At 36.9% G+C, this 22,420-nt stretch overlaps 1 protein-coding gene across 1 annotated transcript in view; it reads left to right on the top strand.

Moving 5' to 3' along the window:
* The window catches only part of ICA1L (islet cell autoantigen 1 like), an 88,080-nt gene that overhangs the window by 44,978 nt on the left and 20,682 nt on the right, over nt 1-22,420 (top strand). Inside the window, exons 5-10 of the mRNA XM_063100909.1 lie at nt 874-997; nt 2,421-2,619; nt 4,612-4,737; nt 6,162-6,260; nt 7,538-7,623; nt 13,007-13,041. Of these exons, the coding sequence (XP_062956979.1) occupies nt 874-997; nt 2,421-2,619; nt 4,612-4,737; nt 6,162-6,260; nt 7,538-7,623; nt 13,007-13,041 (669 nt within the window). The remainder of the gene's footprint in view (nt 1-873; nt 998-2,420; nt 2,620-4,611; nt 4,738-6,161; nt 6,261-7,537; nt 7,624-13,006; nt 13,042-22,420) is intronic.

Here is a 22,420-nt window from a genome sequence, read left to right as displayed (position 1 = left end):
ATGAGGTTTGACATATATAAAATGCTCAATCAAATTAGTAAAGTCTCTATGCAGTTATTCTCAGTTTCTTATCTTGTCACAGGCTGGTAACAGACGATTCTGTACCAGTGCTGGTCCATGGCCCACAGTTGGAGTTGCAGTGCACTGGATGACAACTTTTAGGGTTTCTGCAGCAAAACTGTGGACATTTGTGGGTCTGGGTAATGAGCATAGGAAAGTGAAGCCAGGATGGAAGTGAAGAATAGGTTAACAAGTTTAAATAGGAAACAAATACCTTGTAAGAGGCAGTGATTCTAAAATGCATTTCTGCACATTTGAAAATGCATCATTTGTGGTTTTGTTTTATTTTGTAGTTTGGGGTTGTTTTTGTTTTTGTGGGGTTTTTTTTTTTTTTTTTTTTTTTTTTTGGTCCCTAAAAATCAGTCTTTCCCAAAGCGAGGTCTGTGAATTCACTGCATCACAACCTCTGGAGTATTTATGGATAAGCAGATCCCCTGACCTATAAAATCAGAATCTCTGGAAATAGAGCCCATGAACTTACATTTAAAAAATAAGTCTCTCTTCTTCCCTCCTTGCCCCCCGAGTAATTCTTAGTATAGAGAGTTATTGCTGTGAAAATTTGAGTTTTATGTGTTTTATTATTATTTTTTTTTTAAAGATGACCGGTAAGGGGATCTTAACCCTTGGCTTGGTGTTGTCAGCACCACGCTCAGCCAGTGAGCAAACTGGCCATCCTTATATAGGGATCCGAACCCGTGGCCTTGGTGTTATCAGCACCGCACTCTCCCAAGTGAGCCACGGGCCGGCCCTTTTATATGTGTTTTAAACAAATGATGAAATGAAACAATTAACTATACTGTAATTTTTTTCTAGTTATATCAGAAGAAGAAAATGAGCTAGGGCTCTTTTTAAAATTTCAAGCAGAACTGGATGCAACTCAAGCTGGCAAAATGATGGATGCCACTGGCAAGGCACTCTGTTCTTCAGCCAAGCAAAGGTTTATCACAGTTTTTCATTATCCTTAAATCTGTAGTCAACATGACAGTTTTGACATAAGTACTTAAATTTGTATATTGGTAAAGGTCACTGATCATTCCAATAAAGGATTAAAGAAAAGATAAATATATTGTAGTGTATAATTATTTTTATGCCTAACTCTTAATTATTAATTTTGTTTTCAAAACAATTATTTAAAAATTGATGTTCTTGATTGCCTAATTCTTAGAAATAGCCTTTAGGCCTGTATTTATATTTCTTAAATGGTTTAATGAAACTGAGTCACAGCATAGCTAATATTTTAAATATGCATATTTCCATTTTTTTTCACTTTTTATTTTTTGGTGGCTGGCCAATACGGGGATCAAACCCTGGACCTTGGTGTTATCAGCACCATGCTAGCTAGCTGGCCAGACACTTTTTTTCAGTTTTTTTGATACTGTACTATCTATGGATACGTTAGAACTTTTAAGTGGAAGCAGTTTTTTTTTTAAATTACATATTTTCCATTTATTATTTCACAATTTTTTAGCATAAAGATACCTGCTGCAAAGAATCTCCTGTAATTAGTAAGTACAGCCTAAAACTTTGCATGTCAGAAGACAAATAAAAACAGGCCTTATCAGACGTTTAATGGTGATGTCCACTTTAAGTGGCTTTATTTTGAAACGCCACATCAGTCCATCTTGAGAGAAGTCACAGAGAGACTCAGGGTCCTCTGATGCCATAAAGTCAAAGTCAGAGCAGAGGAGTTGGATTTGATCTGTGTTCCTTAAACGCTTGTTTTCTTGTCCTCCTCCTCAGCTGCTAAGACCTTCATACTCGTTAGTTCTTCTAGCATTTTGTCGTTCTTCTAAACCCAGGTTTTTTCCTAAACTTGTGAAATGAAAGGATTTCTGTTAACTGGATTATGCTTTATGAATGCAGTTTCTGTTACCCTAGGAACTCTTTTCTAAATGGCAGATTTGCTTGGTGGGTTGTGTACACATGGATTAACATCCAAAATGTTGCAGAAATGGTATATTTCCTGAAGTATAAAAGGAGTAGGTATAGACACATCTTTATTAATAATTCAAAGTTGACTGTATGATCTTTCTTTGCTCTTTTTTCTTTTTAAAGATGACCAGTAAGGGGATCTTAACCCTCGACTTGGTGTTGTCAGCACCACACTCTCCCAAGTGAGCCAACCGGCCATCCCTATATAGGGATCTGAACCCGTGGCCTTGGTGTTATCAGCACCACAGACGCCTAAGTGAGCTCTAGGCCAGCCCTTTTATTTGCTTTCTAAATCTCGTTAGGCATCTTAATAATTTCATATTGTAGACTCATATTGATAGCAAATATGGTTTATGATTGGTTTAAACCTTTGTTTTGTTTTGCTTATGGGACGTACAACCCTCTGATTTTTACCTCTCTGCCTTTAGATTGGCCCTATGTACTCCCCTGTCACGTCTTAAGCAAGAAGTAGCAACGTTCAGTCAAAGGGCCGTATCTGATAGCTTGATGACAATTAATCGGATGGAGCAGGCGCGCACAGAATACAGAGGAGCTCTGCTATGGATGAAAGACGTATCCCAAGAACTGGATCCAGACACCGTAAGACAAATGGAAAAGTTCAGAAAAGTATGAAGACATATCCTTTTCCTTTTCTTGATAACATAAAATGTAGAATTGCTACAAAATAATTTAATCAACATCATAAATGTCAGACAGTTTTTGAAAAATATTTTTTATTATAAATTCTTGGTTGTTTGGAAATATAAATGGTTGTCACACTTTTATTTTTACTCCTTGGGTGGCATGCCCACCCCATCACCCTTTTTTATTAATTTTTTTATCCCCCTTATAATAGAGCTAACTACTCTTTAAATGTTGCTTACTTGGACTTTTGAGATTTGTTTGCAGGAAGAAAATAATTTATTACTGAGGAAAAAAATGTAACTTAGTTAAAAATTCATGTAAAATGATTATTAAAGAAAAAATGAAGGTTATCAAATTTTTCATTCTGGCACGATACACGGTTTGACCACAAACTTTGTAAGCAACTATCTATATATGGACATATGATTTTGCTAAATAAATTCCTTTTATAAATGATATCCCCTAAATTTACCATACATGAATAATAAAATTCATTCACTCATTTGTATCTTTTTTCCCCTAAGATATAGACTTTTAGACAGTTTAGTTTTATAGAGAAATTGAGCAGAAAATACATATAGTTCCCATACCCCCTGCCCAGTTTCTATTATTAACATGTTCCATTAGTGTGGTACATTTGTTATAGTTATGAACCAATACTGATCTGTTATTATTAACTCAGTTTTACATAAGGGTTCTACTCATTTCATAAATATTTAGAGAATCTATAATAAAAATTATAATATTTAAAATTGATGGAGCAGCTATTGTAAGTAGTTTGCATCATTGATTACTCCCAACAGCCCTGTAAAGTAGGTGAACATCTGGTCCCAGGCCACAGCAACCTCTCATCCCATCCCCTTTATAGTTCTCGACAATTAGAATACAATCCAAGGGAGTGACTGTACAACATTGTGAATGCCACTGAAATTGTACACTTTAAAGTGGTTAATTGTATGTTATTTGACTTTCACCTCAATTAAAAAAAAAATATGATTCAAATCCCTTTTCAGACCCCAAAAAAACCCTGTATGATCTGATTCCTGGTCCCTCCGCAGCCTCATCCTGTACTTCCTTCCTGTGTTCCAGGAAGGATATGCTCTACCCTATTCCTTCCTTTTCTGCAAACATGATAAGCTCTTCACCTCCTTCCCGCTCCCAGGACCTTTGTTCTTGATTCTCTTTGGTCCTGGAATGCTCTCTCCAGGGTTTTAACATGGCCTGCTCACCATCTTTCAGTCCCAGTTCAGACACCATGCATGATCTCACCATGGACTTCTCTGGTCATTTCATTAAAATAATGGTTCACTGATTTGCTATCTTTGCAACCTGACATTATCTTATACATTTATTTACTTATTTTGTGTGTGTGTGCCTCCGTACCCAAGGATGCTGGGGACAACACTGTTTTGTTCACCACAATAACCTACTGCCTAGAATAATGCCCCTTGCACGTAATAGATACCTTATAAATATTTGTAGTACAAATATATTTAAAAGTTGAGTATTCATACTACTTGATGGCATGTGATTTGTCATATATCTAAGAAATATAATAGGCCTATATTTAAATTTATAAATATTTCCATGCTTCAGAAATATTATTAGGTCTTCTCAACATTTTAACCACATCCCCTTTCCATTTATTCTTCTGCTCTGCTCTTGATACTATCCATGAGTAGTTTTGGTGTTTTTTTATTTGAAATACTTTTTTTTTTTTTCCTTCTTTACCCTATACTTTCCACCTATTATCTCATACTTTCTCAGCATAAAGATATCTACTGGAAAGAATTTCCTACAATTACTAAATATGGCCAAAATCTTCCTCATTAATCATGAAATATTAATAGTACAGGGAATGGTTTAGTCGTCTTTATTACAATTTCATGTGTCTGAAAATATTTATTATGAACATGTATGCTATATTTATATCTGTATTATTTGTAATAATAATTGACATTTTTGTGATTGCAGGTTCAGATCCAAGTGAGAAACAGCAAGGCTTCTTTTGACAAGTTAAAGATGGATGTTTGTCAAAAAGTGGATTTACTTGGAGCTAGTCGCTGCAATATGTTATCTCACTCACTCACTACCTACCAGGTACCCAACTCCATGGTCAACATGTCCTTGCAGTAAAGATGAGTGGTGAGATTCCTTTTTAAAAGTTGTCTAAAGGTTGCAAAAAGTATATAATCGATCAGATTCCTTTGACTCTGCCATACTTGACTTACTGATGTCTTGACAGTGAGATAAGCATAGAGTTCTAAACTGAAAGAGACCATGGGTTGTCCACGCCTGTAGCTTCACTTTATTCTCTTTGACGTTCTAGGAGAGACTTAGGGATCATATGAAGTTGGAAGGTTCCCCTTTTTGTTGAGGAGGCAAAAGCCAAGGTCCATTAGCTCTAGTTCACCAAGAGCTGCTCCACTTCTGGATTTGGACTTCTACATACAATTTCATTGAAGCAAAGATGCTATGGCCTGAAAATGTTTGAAGACTTTTCTATCATTTTATGAATGAGGAAAGTGAAACCTATGAGAATTAAAGAAAATGGCAATGTTGAGTTTAAAAACCTAAGTTTTCTAATTCTAAATCATATGTTCTTTTTATTCTGCCAATTTACCATCCTATACCACTTTAACCTCAGAATTCTCACTTGTGCTTATATTACCTCAAATTACACATAAATAACATACAATGAATAAGTTAGATGTTAAGTGGCAGTTACTGATTTTAACATACATTTATAAATAGCAAAATAGTAGAATAAACTATACTTATATAAGAGTAATAAACTAAAGGAAGTGGACATTCACTGCTTCTTTTAGGGAATCTTACCTAGTTCAGTTCAGTACTGTGGAATTCAGGAATCAAGAAAGGATGCACTGGAAAATTAAAGTATATGACCGTCTGTGTAACATAACACCTGCAACACAATAGCTGTTACTTCAATTCTCCTTCATTTTCTCCGCTCATCCCCCTCACTTAGAATAGGAATTTTGAAGCAGCAAGGAAAATTTCCAATTACTTCAGGTAGCTTGAGAACACATTTTTTGGCAAGGCTTTCTTGAACCCCAGATGAAAGGACAAATTTAGTGGTAAATATTACTTTTCTCCTATTAAAAAATGCTTATATGTGCTTTGCATGTACAGATTATACATATGCCCCTCCTTTAATAGAGATTGGTTTTTTCATGCTTTTAACATTTCTCTTTTGGACTTTTCAGGTGTTCTAATCCATCAGTTTTCTTTCTCTCAGCTGCAGTCACTCTCTCGGTGGCTCCAGAATGCATTCCAGCGCTGTCTACAAATAGGCAAACATACATGCAGACACAGATGCCAACCAATCCTTATGCATAATTATTGTTTATAGTGCTTTCTGCTTCCCTAATCTTTGAAAATTGAATTTAGTTCCTGCTTATTATTTGGGAACTATTTAACTACTACACTAGTGAGGAAATATAGCACTGAAAAAATCATGGAGGGAAACCAGAACTGTATTGTTACCTTTTCTTTTTCTGCAGAGAACACTGCTTGGATTTTGGGAGAAAACAGCTCGAATGATGTCCCAAATCCATGAGGCCCATATTGGCTTTCATCCATATGATTTTGTAGCTCTCAAGGTACATTTCTTTCCATATTCTCTTTTTTAGATGTATTAACCCTTCATTTGGGTGATAACATCAAAACCATTTTTTCCTAAGCCTAATTTCAAATTTATAAAACATTGGGAAACTTTTTTCTGCACTCCTTCAGACAAGAATCAAGACTTGTCTGATTCCAAATGCTGCCAGCAACACTAAAATACAGGAGAAGACTGCTGGCAGCCTCAAGATATTAGTAGGACAGAAAACAAAAAAGAGAGAGAAATTGAAAAGAAAATTAAAATGCAAAGGAGGTAGGAAAAGACTATAGGAAGGAAAAACTTAAGAGGAACAAATAATGGAAAGTGGTCATGTGTTCTCAAAATGACCTGATTACTTCTCTGACAATTTTAGAAGTTAAAAAATTGCTTGTTTTACTTTTATACCGATGCCACAAATGTGGGTCATGATACCGAAATTATGCCAGTTATGGTCATTACGAATGTGGATTTTCAGCTGATGAGACTAACGTCTTAGATGAGTTCTTTCTGTAACACACACATGTAAAAGGTGCTCTGTGGCACCTTTTTGATGTATGATGCTTTTAACATTTGCTATCTTCCTGTCACCTTCATTGCATATGATTTATCCAGCAGAGTCACACTGCGATAATCATTTCTTCAATTCTGGTAGGCTAGGTTTCAGTACTTTTTAACTTACCATCTGCCTTATTTTCAGTAAAGCTTAAAAACGTTGCCAGTTGGTTTGCTCACGCTGGATGTGGCATCTGTGATGGGTCATATCTTGCAACTGTACATTCCTGGGGTCTGGGCTACATTTTTAAGTCATGTTCTGACATGGCATCTTCCAGCCCAGAAGATTCCCTTGAATTAGGTTGTTTGTGTTTGGTTTTTATTTTTTCTATAATAAATGTTTCACTGGGTAGTATACTCTGTATTTAGGCAAATTTTATATCCAGTTTCTGCTCAAAACTGAAGTTGAAAATCTACAGCTCTGTTTAGTGCACTGCAATGCAGACTAGCAACACAGTTTGTCTTCTTTAGGCCGATCGATCACAAAGTGTTTAAACCAACCTGTGGCTAGTCCACATCACACTGTGTGCAGTTCCCACAGGCAGCCAGGATAAACAAGTATACGGGGCTAAATTCAAATTACCTTAGCAAACATTTCCCATATCCCTCACTCTTTAGTTCAGGACTATTCCTATTTATTGTTCTTTAGAATTTTTATTCTCATTTTGTTTGCAGAAAGAAACATTCTTTCCATCTATTTAACATTGAATGTCTTATCCTTAGCGACTACAAGACACTCCAAGCAAGCTTACCAAAGACCACAAAGAAGAACAAATAGAAGGCAATTTTCTTACTGAAAACCTCGATAAGTAAGCAGGCAAAAGTTATGTATTGTGTTATGAAGTCCTGGATACCCATCATATGATATATGTGAAAGAATTGTTTCTTCTCTGATTTACTGAATACTTATGTCAGTTTTTCAGTCAACACTACAAAACATTTGTTTTGAAGCCTTATATATTTTTTCAGTTTCTAACATGGCAAGCAAAGGAGATGACAGGACTACCAAACAGATTGGTGTGATCTCCCAGTTCTGTCATTTGGGAGACCAAGCCTTGTATTAAGAACCATGAGTACTTCTAGTGACTCCCAGAAGGAGCAACTGGAGAGAAGAAAGGGACAGGTGTCAGCAGCTGTGAGACAAGCTATTAAAATCCTGTCTCCAAAACAACACAAATGGGACTGGGACTGGTTACCTGAAAATAGGGGCTCTTGCCATGTATATCCCTCATGTTGCCTGTTTCCCTTTTACTACATCTTCCCTTTGTCTTCCTTTCAGACCTGCCATTTAATCCTCATTTTAACCTGATTGCACTAAGTATAATAACAAACTCAGAAATAAGACCCAAACATTGACAAACCGTACATTGCTGAGTAGAATGTTGTCCTAAATATAGGGCATTTCCCCATTTTCTCTGTGGGTAAATCCAAACCATTTTTTTTTTTTTTTTTGGCTAACTTTAATATATAAGTGTTTTAGGATCAACATAAATGAAATGTCTAGTTATAAATTAAAATTATCAAATGCCTAAGTATAAATGATCAAATATCTAGTTATAAATTAAACTTATTAACTTATCTACTGACATTTAAATGTTACATGTAATTTAGTAAATTTTTTTGTTCTCACATTTCACAAATGTTTTATTCAAAATCTTCTCATGCATCTTCAGCATTGTGAGAGCTACTTTTTGAGTTAATTAACAGATTCCCAAGCACTTCACCTTTTCTTCCATCCAAGTTGTTTAAAAAAACATATACTTATACTGTCACTGGAAATTTCATTCCAAGTCATAAGTATCTATTTGCTCTGTAGGCTTATTTTTTTTTTTGTTATTTACAAACAAATATTGTATTGCTTTTTAAGTGTCTATAAAACTTATTAAAAACAGTCTTCAGTATTACCAATTGTGAGGTTACGCCCTAGGAATAATGACTATATCTGCATTCAATTTCTTTTTTTAATTCAAACATAATTGATTGTACATATCTATGGGATACAGCATTGAATATCAATACCTGTGTGCAATATATGACGCTTAAATCAGGATAATTCATATATTCGGCATTACACAATGTAATCATATTTCGTCATGTCATCTGCAAACAGGGACAGTTTGACTCCATCTTTTCTAATCTGGATGCCCTTTATTTCTTTCTCTTGCCTGATTGTTTTGGCTAGTACTTCCAATACTATGTTAAATAGGAGTAGTGAGAATGAGCATCCTTGTCTTGTTCCTGTACTTAAAAAGCTTTCAACTTTTCCCCATTCATGATGATATTGGCAGTGGGTTTGTCATATATGGCTTTTATAGTGTTGAGATACTTTCCTTCTATACCTAATTTGCTGAGAGTCTTTATCGTGAAGGGATGTTGAATTTTTTCAAATGCTTTTACTGTGTCTAATTGTTACTCGTGGTTTTTGATTTTGTTGATGTGGTGTATCACATTTATTGATTTGCCTATGTTGAGCCATCCTTGTATCCCTGGAATGAATCCCACTTGATCATACTGTATAATTTTTTTCATGTGTTGCTGTATTCTGATTGCTAATATTTTGTTAAGGATCTTTGTGTCTATGTTCATCAAGGATATTGGCCTGTAGTTTTCTTTTTTTGTTGTATCTTTGTCTGGTTTGGGTATCCATGTGATGCTGGCCTCATGGAATGAGTTTGAGAGAATGGACTCTGTTTCAACTTTCTGGAATAGATTGAAGAGGATTAGTTTTAATTCCTCTTTAAAGGTTGGGTAGAATTCAGCAGTAAAGCCATCTGGTCCTGGGCTTTTATTTGTTGGGAGACTTCTGATTACTGCTTCAATCTTGTTGCTTGCTTTAGTATATTCAGATTTTCTCTTTCTTCTTGGTTCAGTCTTGGTAGTTTGTATTGTCTATTTCCTCCAGGTTTTCAAATTTGTTGGTGTTTAGTTTATACTATGATTCTTTGTATTTCTGTGGTATCAGTAGTTATTTGGGTCTTCGCTCTTCTTTTTTACTTAGCCTATCTAATGGTTTGTAGACTTTGTTTATCTTCTCAAAAAACCAACTTTTTTCTCATTGATCTTTTGTATTTTAGGGGGGTCTCTTTCATTTAGTTCTGCTCTGATCTTAATTATTTCTTTCTGACTACTAATTTTGGGATTGGACTGTTCTTGTTTTTCTAGTAATTTGAGGTGTAGTGTTAGGTTGTTTGTTCGAAATCTTTCTATTCTATTCTTTTGATGTAAGCATTTATTGCAATAAACTTCCCTCTTAGTACTGCTTTTGCTGTATTCCGCATGTTTTGGTATAATGTGTCTTTGTTTTCATTAGTTTCAAGAAATTTTTTGATTTGCTGTTTAAATTCTTCTTGGACACATAGGTCATTCAGAAGCCTGTTTAATTTCCATGTATTTGTATAGTGTCCAGAGTTTCGCTTGTTATTGACTTCCAGTTTTAATCCATTTTAGTCTGAAAAAATACTTGAAATGATTTCAGTTTTTAAAATTTGTTGAGACTTGATTTGTGACCTAATTGTGGTCTATCCTGGAGAATGTTTCATGTGCTGATGAGAAGAATGTATATTGTTGGGAGGAATGTTCTGTAGATATCTGCCAAGTCCACCTGGTCTAAAGCGTAGTTTAAATCCTGTTTCTCTGTTGATTTGTTGCCTAGATGTTCTGTCTAATGCTGAAAGAGGGGTGTTCAGGCCCCCCGCTATTATCATATTGGGGTCTATCTCTTTCTTTTGGTCTAATAGTGTTTCCTTTATATATCTGGGTACTCTTGGTGTTGGATGCATATGTATTTATGATTGGTATGTTTTCTTGCTGGGTAAATCCCTTTATCATTATATAGTGATCTTCTTTGTCTCTTTTTATGGTTTTTGGTTGAAAGTCTATTTTACCCAATATAAGAATAGCTACTCCTGCTTGTGTTTGGCTTCCATTTACATAGCATATGTTTTCCCATCCTTTCACTATTAGTCTGTTTGTGTCTTTAAGGTTGAGGTAAGTCTCTTGAAAACAGCCTATGGTTTGGTATAGCTTTTTAATTCAATCAGTCAGTCTATATCTTTTGACTGGGGAGTTTAATCAATTTAAATTTAGGGTTGCTATTGAAAGGCATTGTCTTATTCCTGGCATTTTGTCAATTTTCCTTTGGATGTTTTAAATATCTTTTAAATCCTTTCTTCACCTTTTATAATTTGTCTTTGATGTTTGTTGTTTTTTTTTGAGGTGGTGAGATTTAGTGTCTTTCTTGTTTGCCTTTTTGTTCTACCATTGGGTTTTGTTCTTTTCTGTGTATTCATGATATTGATTATCATTTTTCAGATTCCAGATGCAGGACTCCCTCGAGGATTTCTAGTAGGGCTGGTCACGTGGAGGTGAACTCCTGCAATTTTTGTTTGTCTGGGAAAGACAGTCTTTCTCCTTCATTTCTGAAGGACAGCCTGGCTGGGTGTAGTATTCTTGGTTGGCAGTATTTTCCTTTTAGTATTTTGACTGTATCATTCCCATTTTATTCTGGCCTGTAGAATTACTGTTGAGAAGTCTGCTGTTATTCTGATGGGGACTCCCTTATAGTTGACTTGATGCTTTTCTCTTGTTTCTTTTAAGATTCATTGTCTTCAAGCTTTGTCAGTTTTACTATAATGTGTCTTGGAGAGGATCTTTTTGGATTTAATCTGTTTGGGGATCCTTGAGCCTCCTGAATCTTCAGGTCTGTTACTCTCCCTATACCTGGGAAGTTTTCTGTTATTATTTTCTTAAATAGGTTTTCAATGCCTTTTCCTCTCTCCTCTCCTTCTGGTATATTTGTGTTCAAATGTGTTTGTGCTTAAGGTTGTCTGCTAGCTCTCTTAGGTCTTCTTCATTTTTTAAAATTCTTTTTTCTTTGTCTTTTTTCTGCCTGGGTAATTTTGAAAAGACCATCTTCAAGATGAGAAATTCTTTCTTCTGCTTGCTCTACCCTGTTGTTTAAGCCCTTGGTTGTGTCTTTTGTTCCATTGAATGAATCCTTCAGTTCCACGAGGTCTGCTACATCTTTTTTAAGTAATTAATCTCTTTGTAAATTTCCTCCTTCATATCCTGGATACTTTTTCTTATTTAATTGTGTTGTCTGAGTCTTTTTGTATCTCACTGAGCTTCCTAAAGATTGCTGCTTGGAATTCCTTTTCAGTCATTTCAAGGGTTTTTGCTCTATGGGTTCTAGTACTTGAGAATTACTATATTCCCATGGTGGTGTCATATTTTCTTTTCTTTTCTTTTTTTTTTTCGTTTTTCTTTCTTGTGTTTCTAGTATCTACAATGGTGTCTGGTCATCTGGTAGAACAGTTGCTTCTTCTATTACTCTGGTGTGGGATTCATGGAGAGAGGTATTCCCTTCTTTTTCCAGACCACACTGTTGTTTCTCCTTGTTTCAGTGCAGTCAAGTGGTCAGCAGGCCACGTGCATGGTAGCTGTGGCTGCTGCTGTGGTCCCCAGGATTGTTCCTGCCTTCTGTTGGGCCAGGGCTGCCTGTGGCTCCTGGTAAAGTCCCTGGGCAATTTCCTGCCTTCTCTTAGGCATGGGGCTGCCTACAACTCCTGGTGAGGACCACAGGAGCACTCTTGCCTTCTGTTAGGCAGGGGGCTGCCCTTGGCTCCTGACCCAGGTGCTCCTGCCTTCCTGCATTTGATTTCTTTGTCTCACCTTTTGATTATTACATCAGACAGATGCTATCAGTATCCAAAGTTACTATTGATTGAGGATATTTTAGGATAATGTGTCTTCTTTTGCAAATATTACTTTGTTGTTCAAAGTGGAATGTGCCACTTTTTTTGGAGTTCTTCATTCCTTTTTTTTAGTTCTCAAGTATTCTTGAACAAAATCCTTCAGTGCTTGAAAATGAAACTTCATACTCTATGGCTTTCATGAAGGAGGTTCTCTAAGATGTGATACTTAGCACAGTGCCTACAATGCTGAGCATAATGTCTGGGGCATCATAGATACTCAATTTATTGAAAGAATGAGGGGTGAAAAGTTTTCACCTTCTCTGTAGATCTATAGAAGAAGTAGGAAATTTTCTCAGATATTAGGAGATCTGCGGAAGAAATATTTTACATATCTCCTGAATTAAAAAACTTTGAAATTACATAAAATGATATAAATTTTGGACTATGACTCCTAAATTTATTTAACCAAAATCTATGAATGTTTTGATTTTTACTTCAGGTTAGTTTTGTCAGATGAGGAAGCGAGCATCAGGAGTGAACCAGGTAAGATAGTACATTCATAACTTTGACACGTTCACGTTTTAAATGCCAGAACAGTTTATTACAGCATTTTAGAAGCAGCTGTGTTAATACCCATTCAATTTAAAAAACATGTTAAGTAAGTCACTTTATAAGTCCCTTCTGTACCAACACTTCTGGGTTATCTCTTTAAGCATACCTAATTAGAAGATCTAACAGTCTTCTTTAGGGAATCCGGCCTTCTGATAGATAGGTGCTTTTAAATGCAGAAATCCATTTTCAGGGTTGCATAATTAAGTTTTGGGTTTTTCCTCATACTTAAATTTGTGGGGTTTTTTTTTTGTTTTTTTCTTTATTGTGTGTTTTTCTTTTTTGGTATTTTTTGTTTGTTTGCTTTCAATTTCTTTTTTTTTTTTTTTAATAGATGTATATATGGTCAACATTTATTTGAATCACAGTGATAAAAAGAGTACAGGCTTTGGAACCAGAGTTGAATTGTGGCTCTTTTTATATTTTTTTTGTTATTGAGATGGATTGATTGTACATATTTATGGGGTACAGTTATATTTCAATACAATGTGTAATGATCTTATCAGGTTACTAGCATATTCATCATTGTAAAAATCATTTGTTTGTGATGTGAACATTTGATCTCTTATACTCATTTGATAACATGCAGTAAATAAATCATTGTTAATTATAGATTCCTAGGTCAACTGTACACCAATAGGACTTATTTTTATGATCTAACTGTAGTTTTGTGTCCATTAACCAGGTTCTCACTATCCCCTATTCCCTCTCTCCTTTCCTGCCTATAGTAAGCACAGTTCTCTCTCCTTTTAACAGTTCAACTTATTATTATTGTTGTTGTTTTATTTTTTATTTATTTATTTTTAGCTCCCACATACGAGTAAGAACATGCAATATTTCTCTTTCTCTGCCTGGCTTATTTCACTTAACATAATTTTCTCCAAGCTCATCCATGTTGCTGCAAATGGCAGAATTTCATTCATTTTTATGGATGAGTAATATTTCATTGTGTATATATACCACAATTTCTTTATCCAATTGATAGAGTTTAGATGTGTTGTCTTCCAGAGCTCATGTCAAAATCTGATCCCCAACTTGGCAATGTTGGGAATGGTTTGGGTCATGGGGGCGGATCCCTCATGAATGGATTAATGCTTGCCCTTGGTGGGGGGTAGTGAGTTCTTGCTCTGTTAGTTCCCATTACAGCTGTTTGTTTAAAAGGAGCCTGGCACCTCCCCTCTGTCTCTCTCTTGCTTCCTCTCACTATGTGCTGTGCTTGTACCTGCTGGCTGCCTGTCACTTCCCTCCATAAGCAGAAGCAGCCTGAGGCCCACGCCAGAAGCAGCTGTCCCAGAATTGTGAATCAAATAAACCTCTTTTCTTTATAAATAACCTAGTTTCACTACTCTGTTATAGCCACACAAAAGGGACTAATATGCCAGTCATCTGTCAGTGGTTATTTATATCTTGGCTGTTGTGACTAGAACTGTGAGAAACATGGGAGTGCAGGTATCCCTTTGACATGATGCTTTACATTCTTTTGGGCATATACCCAGTAGTGGGATTGCTGGATCATAGAGCAGTTTTATCTGTAGTTATTTGAGAAGCCTCCATACTGTTTTCCAAAATGGCTGTTCTAATTTACAATGTATAAGGGTTCCCCTTTCTCTGCATCCTCACCAGCATTTATTTTCTGTCTTTTTGATAATAGCTAGTCTAACTGGTATGAGATGATCTCTCAGTGTGCATTTCCCTGATAAGTGATACTGAGCACTTTTTCATATACCTATTGGCCATTTGTATATCTTCTTTTGAGAAATGTCTATTCAGCTCCCTTGTCCATTTTTAAATTGGGTTGTTTTTTTTTTACTATTGAGTTGTTGGAGTTCCTTGTATATTCTGGATATTAGCCTCTTGTGGGATGTGTAGTTTGCATATGTTTTCTCCCGTTGTGTAGGTTGCCTTTTTGCTTTGTTGATTGTTTCTTTTGCTGTCCAGATTTTTAGTTTGATAAAATCCCTTTGTGTTATTTTTGCTTTTGTTGCCTATGCTTTTGGGGGTCTTATTCATAAAATCTTTCTTTGCCTAGTCCTATGTCCTGGTACATTTCCCCTGTGTTTTTCTTCTAGAAGTTTTATAGTTTCAGGTCTTACATTTAAGTCTTTAATTCATTTTGAGTTGATTTTTGTATAATGTATGTTTTTAGCACCTTTGTCAAAGATCAGTTGGCTGTGAGTATGTGGATTATCTATTCTTTTCCATTGGTCCAGGTGTCTGTTTTTATACCAGTACTATTCTGTTTGATTACTACAGCTTTGAAGTATATTGTGAAGTCAGGTAGTGTAAATCCTCCCACTATACTCTGTTTGCTGAGGATTGCTTTGGCTATTTGTGGTCTTTTGTAGTTCAATATGAATGTTAAGATTGCTTTTTCCATTTTGGTTGAGAATGTCACTGGTATTTTGATATAGATTACATTAAATATGTAGATCACTTTGAGAATAATGATCATTTTCAAACACAACATTAATTCTACCAGTCCATGAGCATGGAATGTCTTTCTGCTTTTTTGTGTCCTCTTTAATTTCTTTCACCAGTGTTTTATAGTTTTCATTGTAAATATCTTTCACCTCCTTGGTTAAATTTATTCCTAGGTGTTTTATTTTTTTGGTAGCTACTGTAAATGGGATTGATTTCTTGATTTTTTTTTCCTGCTAGTCTGTTGCTGGCATATAGAAATGCTACTGATTTTATATATTGATTTTATATCTTGCAACTTTACTGAATTCATTTATCAGCTCTAAGAGGTTTTTGATGGAGACTTTAGGGTTTTCTATACATAAGATCATGTTGTCTGCAAACAGGGACATTTGACTTTATCTTTTCCAATATTAATGCCCTTTATTCCTTTCTCTTGCCTGATTGTTCTGGCTAGACCTTCAAGTTCTGTGTTAAATAGGAGTAGTGAGAGTGGGCATCCTTATCTTGTTCCTGTTCTTAGTTGAAAGCTTTTCCCCATTCACAGTGATGTTACTTGTGGGTTTGTCATATATGGCATTTATTGTGTTGAGATACTTTCCTTTGATAGCTAATTTTTGAAAGTTTTTATCATGAAGTGATATTGAATTTTATCAAACGCTTTTTCTGTGTCTATTGATATGATCACATGGGTTTTGTCTTTCATTTTGTTGATGTAGTGTATCGTATTTATTGACTTCCGTATGTTGAACTATCCTTGCATCCCTGGGATAAATCCCACTTGATTATGGTGTATGATCTTTTTGACATGCTGTTGGATTCTGTTTGCTAGTACTTTGTTGAGAATTTTTGCATCTAAATTCATCAAGGATATTAGCCTGTAGTTTTCCTTTTTTGCTGTGTCTTTGTCTGGTTTTGGTATCGGGGTATCTTTAAAAGTTTGGTAGAATTCAGCAGTAAAGCCATCTGGTCTTGGACTTTTCTTTGTGGGGAGACTGCTGATTACTGATTCAGTTTCATTGCTTGTTATTGGTCTGTTTGGGTTTTTAGTTTCTTCTTGGGTCTGTCTTGATAGTTTCTATGTGTCCAGAAATTTATTCCTTTCCTTTAGATTTTCAAATTTGTTGGTGTATAGTTCATAATAGTATCTAATGATTCTTTGTATTTCTGTGGAGTCAGTTGTAATGTCTCCTTTTTCATTTCTGATTTTTGTTACTTGGGTCTTTTCTTGATTATATAGCTCATTGTAAATTTTGTTTACTTTCTCAAAAAACCAACTTTTGTTTCATTGATTTTATACTGTTTTATCGGTTTTTTTTTTTTTTTTTTGGTCTTTTTCATTTAGTTCTGCTCTGATCTTTATTATTTCTTTCCATTGACTAATTGTGGGGTTGGATTGTTCTTGCTTTTCTAGTTTCTTGAGGTATAAGGTTAGATTGTTCATTTGAGATTTTTCAACTTTTTAAATGTCAACACTTATTGCAATAAACTTTCTTCTTAGTACTGCTTTGCAGTATCCCATAGGTTTTGGTATGTTGTGGTTATATTTTTATTTGTTTCAAGGAGTTTTTTTAATTTCTTGCTTTATTTATTTATTTCTGACCCATAAGTCATTCAGGAGCATGTTGTTTAATTTCTATACATTTGTATAGTTTCCAAAGTTTTGCATGCCATTAACTTCTTGTTTTGGTCTGAATAAATACTTGATATGATTTCAAGTTTTTAAAATTTGTTGAGACTTGATTTGTAGCCTAATATGTGGTCTATCCTGGAGAATGTTCTGTGTGCTGATTGTATTAGTTTGTTTCTGTTGCTTATAACAAAATATCTGTAACTACGTAATTTGAAAGAAAATGGAATTTATTACTTACATTTTCAGAGACTGGGATGTCCAGAGTGTAGGGAACACATCTGGTGAGAGTCTTGTTGGTGGGTATTGACTCTTCACGGCTAGCAGGTTGTCACATGGCTGACTTCCTCACTGGCTCTTCTTTTAAAGCCCTCAGAAACACATCTATGACCTTCATTAAACCATCTAATGGGCTAATCCATTCACTTTGACATGGTCCTCACAATCTAATCACCTAACTTATTAATTTAATTTAATAATTAAATCTAATCTGATTTATTAATTTTTTATGGTTGTTTTATGTTTCTTTTGTTCCTTTCCCTTTTATTGTTTGTGTTTGCTCTTTAAGGCCACACCTTTCAGTTACCATAACAAGATTTTCCTCCCTCTTAGCACTGTCACAGTGTGGGTTGTTTCTAATACCTGGACTTTGGAGGGCACAATTAAATCCATTCAAATGATGAGAAAAATGTGTATTCTACAGTTGTTGGATGAAATGTTCTGTAAATGTCAAGTCCATTTTGTGTAAAGTGCAGTTTAAATCCAATATTTCTCTGATAATTTTTTGTCTAGATGATCCAGCCAGTACAGAGAGAGGAGTTTTGAAGTCCCCAGCTATTATTGTATTGGGGTCTGTCTCTCCCTTTAAATTCAATAACACTTGCTTTATATATTTGAGTGTTCTGATGTTAGGTGCATATGTATTTATGATTGTTATGTCTTCTTGCTGAATTGATTCCTTTATTATTATATAATATCCTTCCTTATCTTTTTTTTTTAGTTTTTGGTTTAAAGTCTATTTTATCCAATATAAATATAACCATCTTGCTCGTTTTCATTTCCAGTTGTATGGAGTATCTTTTTCCATCCTTTCACTGTAAGTCTATATTTGTCTTTACTGGTGAAGTGAGTTTCTTGCAGGCAGCCATATAGTTGGGTCTAGTTTTTAATCCATTCAGCCAGTCTATATATCTTTTAAGTGGGGAATTTAATTCATTTACATACAGGGTTGTTATTGAAAGGTATTGCCTTACACATGTCACTTTATTAATTTTTTTAATGGTGGTTTTATATTTCTTTTGTCCCTTTCCCTTTTATTGTGTTTGCTGTTTTTTTTTTTTGTAGTGATATTATTTCTTTCTCTTTCTTGTTTGCGTATCTGCTCTGCAAGCGAGTTTTATTCCTTCTCATGTAGTCATAATGGAAGTTACTGCTCTTTTGATTTCAGGTATAGGACTCCCTTGAGAATTTATTGGTGGGCTGGTCTTGTGGTGGTGAATTCCCACAGTTTTTGTTTGTCTTGCAAAAACACTATTTGTGTTTCATTTCTGAAGGATAACTTTGCTGGGTATAGTATTCTTGGCTGCTAGTTTTTCCTTTTAGCACTGTGAATATATCATCACACTCTCTCTGGGCCTTCAAGGTTTCTGTTGAAATGTATGCTGTTAGTCTGATGAGGATCTCTTAAAGGTGACTTGGTGCTTTTCTCTTGCTGTTTTTAGAATTCTTTTTTGTTTGACTTTTGACAATTTGATTATAATGTTTCTCTGGGAGGACAGTTTTCAGTTGAATCTGTTTGGGGATCGGGGAGACTGTATTTCTCCCAATACTTGTGAAATTTTCAGCTGTTCTTTCATTAAATAGATTTTCAATGCCTCTTCCTTCCTCTTCCACTTCTGGTATACCCATAATATGGATGTTTATACATTTAGGGTTGTCTGATAGATATCAAGACTTTCTTCATTTTTTAATTTCTTTCTTTTTTTGGTCCAACTGTGTTAAATAAAAAAGTCTGTCTTCAAGTTCAGAAATTCTTTCTTGCACTTGTAGCCTGTTGCTTAAGCTCTCAGTTGTATTTTTTAGTTCATTGAATGAATTCTTCTGTTCCAGGATTTCTGTTTGGTTCTTTTTTATGATAGCTATTTCTTTGTTGAATTTCTCCTTCAGGTCCTAGATTGTTGTTCTGACTTCATTGGATTTCTATTTGTATTTTCTTGCATCATTTTCAGTTTCCTTTAGATTACCATCTGGAATTCCTCTTCATCTATTTCACAGGCTTCCTCTTATTTGGAGTCTTGTCCTGGAGACTTATTGTCTTCCTTTGGGAGTGTTGTGTTTATCTGTTTTTTTCATGCTTCTTGTTTCTCTACATTAATGTCTGGGCATCTGGTGGGGCAGTTGCTGCTGCAAGTGCCTGCTGCTGCATTGCCAGCAAGGTATATTTTCCTTTTTGGTGTCCAGTACTTACAGTGCCCTAAAGAAAGAGAAAAGTTGTTAGGCGATGGACCCTATGCCCTTTTCCCTTTTCTGCACTGGTTTTTCTTCCAATTTTTGGAGCATTTAGATTTTAAGTTTATTATTTATTTATTTATTATTTTTTTACATTCTAAGATGTTGCAGAGCAGTTGGGGGGAAGGAGAACGGGGGAAGGGGAGCGATATCAGGTGGAAGAGGAAGGAGTGGGACATGGTCAAGGCCCATGGCACCCCCATCATTCTGGCAGGGTAGATCAGGGGCTTCCAGTGGCAGCTTGTTCATCGCTGGGCTTGTTATGGATGTTGGGGGGACATGGCTGAGGCCCTTGGCCCCCCACCACACCGGCTCAGGAGCCCAGGAAGTTTCCTGCAGCAGCTTGGTGGTTGTTGGGCTAGTTGTGGATGTTGGGGGGCGGGGCATGGCTGAGGCCCTCAGTGCCCATCACCCCCCATCGCAGGTGCTTCCTGTGGCAGCATGGTGGTCATCGCTGGGCTGGGTGCAGTGGTTGGGAGGGCTTGGCTGAGGTCCACAGCCCTCCCCTCTCCCTGGCTTGGGAGGCCAGGGGGCTTCCAGTACTTCTAGGTTTTATAGGTGTTCTTTGGTGGTGTTAGGCCTTTACTGGTTAATATCAAATTTTGTCTCTGATCTGTGGGTATTTTGGTTTTTCTTTCAGTTTGGTGTTGGATTATTTGCTGTTTTCACCACTTAAACTCTGCACTGGAACTAATTTGTTGTCAATTAGGTACTTTTAAAATGGGGGAGCTTCCTGTGGGAACCAGCACTTGAGCCCGATGGCTAAGCTAAATTGCTGCTTTGCTGCTGATTCCCTAGGGAAGACTCAGGTTTTCATTGCTGACCTTGTAAGTACTTCTGGGACTTGTGAGGTCCAGTATACCTGAGTTGTGTGGGCCTGAATCTTTTCAGCAAAATGCACCCCCTACAGTTCTGTATTCCTGACCAGTCTCCACTGAGTATCCTGTGCTGGTTTGAGGACAGATCAGCTGTCCATGCTGAGCCCCACTGTTCCCACGGTGGGCCCATCTCCCCCATTGCCTGTACTCCAAACACTTCCCATGGGATGGGCAATGTGCCAGTCTCTTGTGATGACTCACTGGCCTCTGAGTGGCTCCTTTTTTCAGTTGCTGTGGCTCCTTGCTCCTATGTGGATCCACAGGAACCCTGTTAGTTATCTTCCTGGCCTGATGGTCCCAAGGCCCTGTTCTCCCCTGCCACCTCCAGCCAACTTCATATGAATGGCACAGCTGCAGCTTTTGCCAGCTCTTGTTCTGTGTGCTCACCAGCACAAGCCTTGAAGTGGCTGGGGCTTGAAATGGTAGCAGCAGTCCTTTCTTTCTCTCATCATGGCTTCTACCTTCAAGGACTCTGTAGGTCTCTGTTCCTCTTCCCTTGAGCTCTAGCAGCCCTACTTGGCTGTCGTTGCTTTTTTTAATAGTTGTAAATTGGTTGATTTGTGGGAGAGAGAGTGACACTGGGTACTATCTATTCTGCCATCTTGACCAGAAGCCTGCAGTAGTTTTTGAAGAGGGAAACTCTTACCTGTAGAAATGTTCTATATTAACAGTCATTTGGGCATTTTAGGTTCTGGGTAAATGCAGTAGTGTAGTCTTCGTGTGATTTCTTCGAATGTATTCAATCTAAGAGTTGTCTGTGAGTGCCTTCATGGCTTAGGTGATGGGGACCTTGGCAGTTTCTTTTTGGGGTGGGCAACACTGGTCAGGGTTGTTGTGGCTGTGAGCAGGACCTTGAGTACCTTTGGTGTATGCTTGTGTACTCAGTGCTTCCTAAGCTGAGGTGAGTGACCCTGTATGAGGTCACAGGGGTCACTGTTGAGTCTTTGATTTCTGGGATAGGTATTGTGGCAATGGGCTGTTCCTCTGCTAATGTGGGTGGGGCTTCCAGGGTACTGAGTAGGTTGTACACCCCTGAAGAAGCATCGGGGGCACCTCCCTGTGTCCCTAGGTGAGGTGCGCGGGCTCTCTGAAGTTTCCCCACTGGAGTATATAGATCTAGGGAAGTTTATCAGAGACACATGGGACTGCATGCACCTGGGGGGGCCAGCTCATTTTCTGTACCCTCTCTGCTGGGGCAGGATCCTCACATTGGCTCTTGAGTTGGTCTCTGAGTTCATAGTGGTGCGAGGGAGATGAGCATGGATCTACCAGAGATGCATAGGACTTGGTGCACCTGAGAAGGGATGGCACACTCCCCACACCATTTCCACTAGGGTGGGAGGCTCTGGCAGACTTATCAGAATTAGGTGGGTCTCTGTGTTCTGGCTCCTATCCTAAAATGATGATGTCCAGCAACAGCCTGGAACTGAGGGGAGTTGGAGGATTCAGTGTGCACTTCTCTGGAAAAATGCTGTTGTGTAGGCTCCTAGCAGCTCCTTACACTGGTCTCACTTCCCACAAGGGCCACACGGTTACCTTGCAGCTTGAATTGTAGACGTCTGCAGTGGGAGCAGTGACCACAGACTCCCCCACCCCAACACTGTCTACCTTGTCCCAGCAGTACAGGTTCTTTTCACTCTGCGCTGGTCTGGGTTCAATGTTTCCCTTTTCTTTCTATGTTGCTGTCTCAAGTTTCCAGATCTTGGGATCTTCCTCACTATTTCACTGGATTCCATCATTTTTTCCTCGATATTCTACAAGTGACTATCTACTTGTTGGTTTGAACTTTCTTTGCATTAGAGGTGAGGTCGGGACACTTCTAGCCATTTTGCCCAAATCCAGGCTTTTAAAAATAAATCATTTATGCGTC

Source organism: Cynocephalus volans, chromosome 1, assembly GCF_027409185.1.
Source record: "Cynocephalus volans isolate mCynVol1 chromosome 1, mCynVol1.pri, whole genome shotgun sequence".
Lineage (NCBI taxonomy): Eukaryota > Metazoa > Chordata > Mammalia > Dermoptera > Cynocephalidae > Cynocephalus > Cynocephalus volans.
The sequence above is the reverse complement of the archived record's forward strand: the minus strand, read 5'-3'. Positions and strand labels throughout refer to the sequence as shown.